This window comes from Carassius auratus, chromosome 14, assembly GCF_003368295.1.
Source record: "Carassius auratus strain Wakin chromosome 14, ASM336829v1, whole genome shotgun sequence".
NCBI lineage: Eukaryota > Metazoa > Chordata > Actinopteri > Cypriniformes > Cyprinidae > Carassius > Carassius auratus.
Genome location: NC_039256.1, coordinates 3,169,582 through 3,175,260, shown reverse-complemented (window position 1 = coordinate 3,175,260; position 5,679 = coordinate 3,169,582). Strand labels below are relative to the sequence as shown.

General features: G+C 41.6%; 1 protein-coding gene across 1 annotated transcript; it reads left to right on the top strand.

The window, feature by feature from the left end:
* Positions 1–1,520: 1,520 nt before the first annotated feature.
* On the top strand, positions 1,521–5,658 carry atoh8 (atonal bHLH transcription factor 8). The gene is made up of 3 exons (XM_026279618.1): positions 1,521–2,341; positions 2,910–3,101; positions 5,200–5,658. Exons 1-3 carry the CDS (start codon positions 1,814–1,816, stop codon positions 5,203–5,205), a joined length of 726 nt encoding a protein of 241 aa, XP_026135403.1. The 5' UTR covers positions 1,521–1,813; the 3' UTR covers positions 5,206–5,658.
* Positions 5,659–5,679: the final 21 nt, after the last annotated feature.

Here is a 5,679-nt window from a genome sequence, read left to right as displayed (position 1 = left end):
CCTTCAATTTCAGCTATAAGTTATCCCGCAGAAGAGAGCATAGTGACATTACTCAGCTCAGTTATTCAGTGACCTCATTCGATAGTTTCCAGTCAACTAAATATTATAATAATAATGAAGTTTTTCATCTAAATTGAAGCAAAACAGTGTTATTTTAAAATGCATTACATTCAATAACAAAAAGAGTACATTAATAAAATCAAAGTTAACTTCATTTAGTTTTGGGACTATTTGAATACTTTTGTTGGCATAACAATGGATCTTATTAGTTTGTGCGGAGAGTAATGTGTTGTGTGCTGCTGGAGATGATTGTGTGATGATCACCGAGAGGAGGAGCTTGTGCTCAGCTGTGTGTGTGTGTGTGTGTGTGTGTGTGCTTCAGTGTCACTGACTCACACACTGCTCACACACACAGTCTGTGTGGAAACCTCTCCTGAGCTTAACCTCATTCAACAAATCATTTTCTGAGTGTGCTAAAATTGCAGACATTATTCAAACGAGGAATAAATTAGAGAAAAACAAAAACAAACAGTAGCTTGAACTAAAAATAAATATCTAGCCTAAGTACAGATGAAGTTACTGTGTGAAACATGCATTAAACAGATTGTGAAACCAAACAAGTTTTTGATTTCATGTATTAATTATAGGACCACTTTTACAACTTTGTGATTTATAGTGAACAATAACCTACCGAACTATATATAATAAACTTACAAAAATAAAAAATTCTGAGACAGTTGTTTACATTTAGGCTACAGGGTTTAATATAATATATAATATTATATGATAAAGAGTTTATATTGCACACAGTGCTCCTGCTATGAAGACCGTGACACAGAAGTAAAGTTAGTTTGATGTTTGACATTCGGTAGACATTCAGTTTCAATCAGAGCCCAAAAACATCCGTTATTGCACATGGCTCCGTTTATGGAATTACCATTTTATGTGTTTATTATAATTGTACAACTTTTAATGTATGCAGTGGAATAAATCAATTAAACGACAACACCATTTGAGATGAAGGTATTAAACAAACTGTAAAATATTATACCTTAAAATAGATTATGCCTTCATTGTTTTTATACACAGCACTGAACTCATATTTTGATATGTTTTATAGAATATACCTACATAATGCAAAATGCATACCTACTTTTCTGATTAATGCATAACCAGGAAAACTAAGCCTTGTGCATTATAGGGAATAATATTCTGAATATTTAACAGCTGGTTTGACATTTATCTGAAAACAGTGTCAGAGTTAATGTAATGACATTATAATGTAATGAAATTATATAACATCAAAAATATGGTTTCACTACTGTATATAAAACAATAAAGGCATAATCAGGGAAACTAAGCCTTGTTTATGTGTGTGTGTGTGTGTGTGTGTGTGTGTGCGTGCGTGCGTGCGTGCGTGCGTGCGTGTGTGTGTGTGTGTGTGTGTGTGTGTGTGTCTCGTCAGTCGAAGCGTGTCGAGGAGGCGCTGCCTGGAGAAGTGTCGGGTCCTCCTGGAGGGTTTATTTTGGGCGGTCTCTCTCTCTCTCTCTCTCTCTCTCTCTCTCTCTCTCAGCAACAGGGGCTTCTGTGTTAACTGCGGCTAAATAAGCACAGATGAACTGTGGAGCACATTCAGAAAAATGTCCTGGCGATGTGTGTGTGACTTCACAAGCCCCTCGGAGCCCGCAGGAGGAGCGCGTCGCCTCTCACACACTCTGACATGAAGCGGGCATGTTCCTCCGAGAGGACTCTCCTGCTCCACTGACTGCGTTTGATCTTCATCCTGGACCTTCAGACAGCGCGGACACCCGACATGAGGAACCCGCATCTGGACGGACACTGCAAGATCCTGACCTCGGGGGACAAGAGACTGAAGCGCAGAGCGCGAGAGCCGCTCCAGCGCGTCAGTGACGAGCATTCACCCTACTTTAAACTGTACAAGGACGCGCATCTCATGGCACAGACAGACGGCGGCGCGAGAGAGACGCGCGCATCGGGGGTCTTCGCGTCAGGGGACGACGGCGCCCTGGATATGAGAATTAACACCGCGGTGTCTGGAGAGCCTCCTGACTCCAAACTGAGAGCCGTCCCAGAGAACACTGTCAGTGGCAGGACCGCTCAATCGGGCACGCGCAGCGCGCAGGTTTTTCCTCTGGAGCGAGCGTTGTCTCAGCGCGCCGCCTCTCAGGCGCCTGGCGAGAGCGCGCAGTCACCCAGGAGACGCGCCGGAGAGCCGCCGGAGATCAAAGCCATTCAGCAGACGCGCAGACTGCTGGCGAACGCGCGCGAGAGGACGCGCGTGCACACCATCAGCGCAGCCTTCGAGGCGCTGCGAAAGCAGGTAAACTCTGCTGTTCAGGAGAATACAGCAGCCTGGAGAACACCTAGACTGCGACTGAAGTTAGGATAGAAGCAAAGGAATGACCGTGAGCTGTTAAGGAACTTTATTACACAGGAAGACACATGCTGTCCTATTGTAAAAAAATGATTCTCATATTTAGCAGCTTTGATGGAGATGTTTCATAGTCTTAACTTATTCCATCATCACAAAACAAAGTTAAAGTATGAAATCATCACTGAATATATAACACATCCACGCTTGCACATTAACGTGTTGAATTATTGCAGGCAGCTCACACCTGAAATAGCACTTTATATATAGAGATGGTTTCAGATAACCTGGACAACATCAGAATCAGTGATGCATGCTCGATAAATCCCAATTCTGCTGTAAAGCAACTCTAGCACGAGCGCTCCAGTGACTCAGTGTGGGTTCAGTTCAGCAGCTGTCAGATGTGATTCAGTTCAGCTCGGTGTCCACTTCTGATCAATCAATAATACCTTTTCATTGTTTGTTCAGCCAGTCATTACAGTACTCATAATCACAACACTGATCCATACGTCCACAGGTGCCCTGCTACTCGTACGGCCAGAAGCTCTCCAAGCTGGCTATATTAAGAATCGCCTGTAACTACATCCTGTCTCTGGCTCAGCTGGCAGACCTGGACTACTCTCCGGACCAGAGCCAGCTGAGCTTCAGGGAGTGTGTGGAGCAGTGCACCCGGACGCTGCAGGCCGAGGGACGCTCCAAGAAGAGGAAGGTACTCTGGGCTTACTCTTCCACTGTTAGAGCCTTCATTATATGATTCTGGGAAATGTGTCTGAAACCTGTGCCTAGCAATGCTCACTTCTCTCATGTGAACCACGACTCTAACTGAATGATTATAGATCGCTCACTAGAAGACCAAGATTGCATTCCTTTACACTTTATTTTGACAGTCCACATTAGACTTCTGCTTACTAGAAGTAACTTTACAACTACATGTTAACTAGCAGTCATTATTAGTAGTTTAATATCTGCTAAGACTTTATTTTGATGCTCCCCAACACACGTTCAGTAGAGTATTATCAGACTGTTAGATTAGGGTTCGAATAAGGTAACATTGTTTCTTAGAGAGTGACTGAGACTCAGAGGTGGTTAGATTACACATTACTTGATCAAAACTGTAGCTAGTAACGTCATCTAGGTCTCTCATTTTAGGTAATGTAAATTGACTACTTTTTAGAGTACTTTTAGATTACTTTTCTAGATTACTTGTTTTAAATTTACATTAAATTTACTGTTTATCAATATAAAAAAGCATCAACATCATAAAATGCATTAAACATTACATTAGTGAGTTGATAGAGAGTTAACGAATTGATAAAAACGGAATAATTAATTCAATCATAAAGACGTAAAAAAAAAAGTTCAAACACTAAAAATATAAATATTGTATTTGTTTATCTGCGTGACAATGTGACCATTAACCGAAACCAGAGAACTGTAAACATGCAAATGTGTTGTTAAATGATATTCATATTAAAATATATACCGCAAGCAAATATTCAGTTTTAAGGGGTGACAAAAACTTTTGGGAATCTCTTCATTAATAAAACAAGAAAACAACAACGACTTGCTCAAAGTCTGCCAGGTTTGAAATATATTTATCCAGACTTTCTGAATCAATAAATTATCAGTGATTTGCTAACATTGTGTGAATAATATCCAATCATGCAATCCATAAAACATTAACTGTAGTCTGATTAAAGGATTTTGAAATACTAGACTTCATAATTACAAGTATGTATGTTTTTGGAATCTGTTTCTAACAGTTCGTCCCAGCACAGTTTAATTAGAGTCAGTAATGAGCAGATATGAAGCGGTCAGTCTCTAATGTACAGTCACTGATGTCAGTGTGAAGTGTAAGGACATGATTCGGCCATCCACTAGTTATTATCTGCAGGCCATAACAGTACTCGTGGCAGAGCATGCATTATATGTGCGTATACGTGCCAATTAGAGGGAATTTCCCCCGTGCCTAATAACCATCCCATTAAATGACATTATCATCAGCTTTTGTCAGAAGCAGGACTGGGTGTTCCGCCAGCTTTTTCCTCCTCTGCGTCCCGGCCGAATTAATGGAGTGATTGATGTTTTTGGGGGAGTTTTTTGACAGTCATGTAGTCCTGATTTCCTGCAGCGCTATCCTATATCAACATGTCGCTGGTGCCACTCACGCAGTGTATGTTTTCCTCTGATAGGAGAGTTCAGACGGTTTATAATGCGGTTATTAGCAGTCGTTGAGCAGCTGGGGCAGAGCTGCACACATGAAGGCTCCTGCGCTCCCCCCGTCCCCCGTCAGAGCCAGACACCAGATGTTCTCAGCGCTGCTTGGGAAGTCCTGCTGGCGCCACTCAGGGCAGAGGGCAGGGGGAAGGCACGCGAGCCGGAGCCCAGAGAACACATTCACTGCAGGAACTGGCACATTCCCCAGCGCGCTCTTGGCCTGCTTCCCAGCTCTCTCTTGGCCATCTGTTCCAAAAAAACACTTTGAAATAAAAACGCAGCGCTCATCACTCTCTTAGGATACGGCTCCACGCAGCAGCTGTTACAGAGGCGAGGGGAAGCGGGAGGAGGGGCGCCGGCCAAGAAAGAAATCCCTTTGTCAAGTAGAGCCAGTGAGTCTGAGGGGAAAAATGTTTTGGCAAAGCTCTGAGCGAACATGGAAATGTGCATGAATGTTGCAACTCGGGAAGCTTTTTCAACAAGTCCATTTCAAAGCAAATAGTCTGCTATATCCAGTCAGAATGCTGTGCTTTTGTTGTTTGGATTTTTGACAGCTTTGACATTGATTTTGTTGTTGTTCTTCACAACAGGAATAAAATGAAGAACGTGTATGTGGAGAAAGAAGGATCTCAATCCGTCATCATGAAGACACTTATAAGTGTAAAGTGATTTTACACTGCACTATTGACTTTACTACAGCTAACAGAGTCAAAAACAAAACCGCTCAAGACTCTGGATTTGCTTTTCTACAACCTTTGCACAGCAGAAACACTTTCCAAACACAGATGATATAAAGTCAGTTCATTTTCCATTGTTACAGAATGCTGGTTATTTATTTTTGTTTGTTTTGCAGTTTAACAATCGTACACAGCTAGTTCATGTGCAAATTATGTAAAAAAAAAAAGAAAAAAAAAAAAGGAAAAAAAGTCCTGCCATGTGCAAGAAAGCACACATTTTCTTTTCTTTTTGTAATCCATACAATTATGTTATTCTTCATTTTATCAATTGCATTATAAACCATGATATAAATGCATATAATTCAGCACTCATTGCTTGTCTTCCTTTTGGTT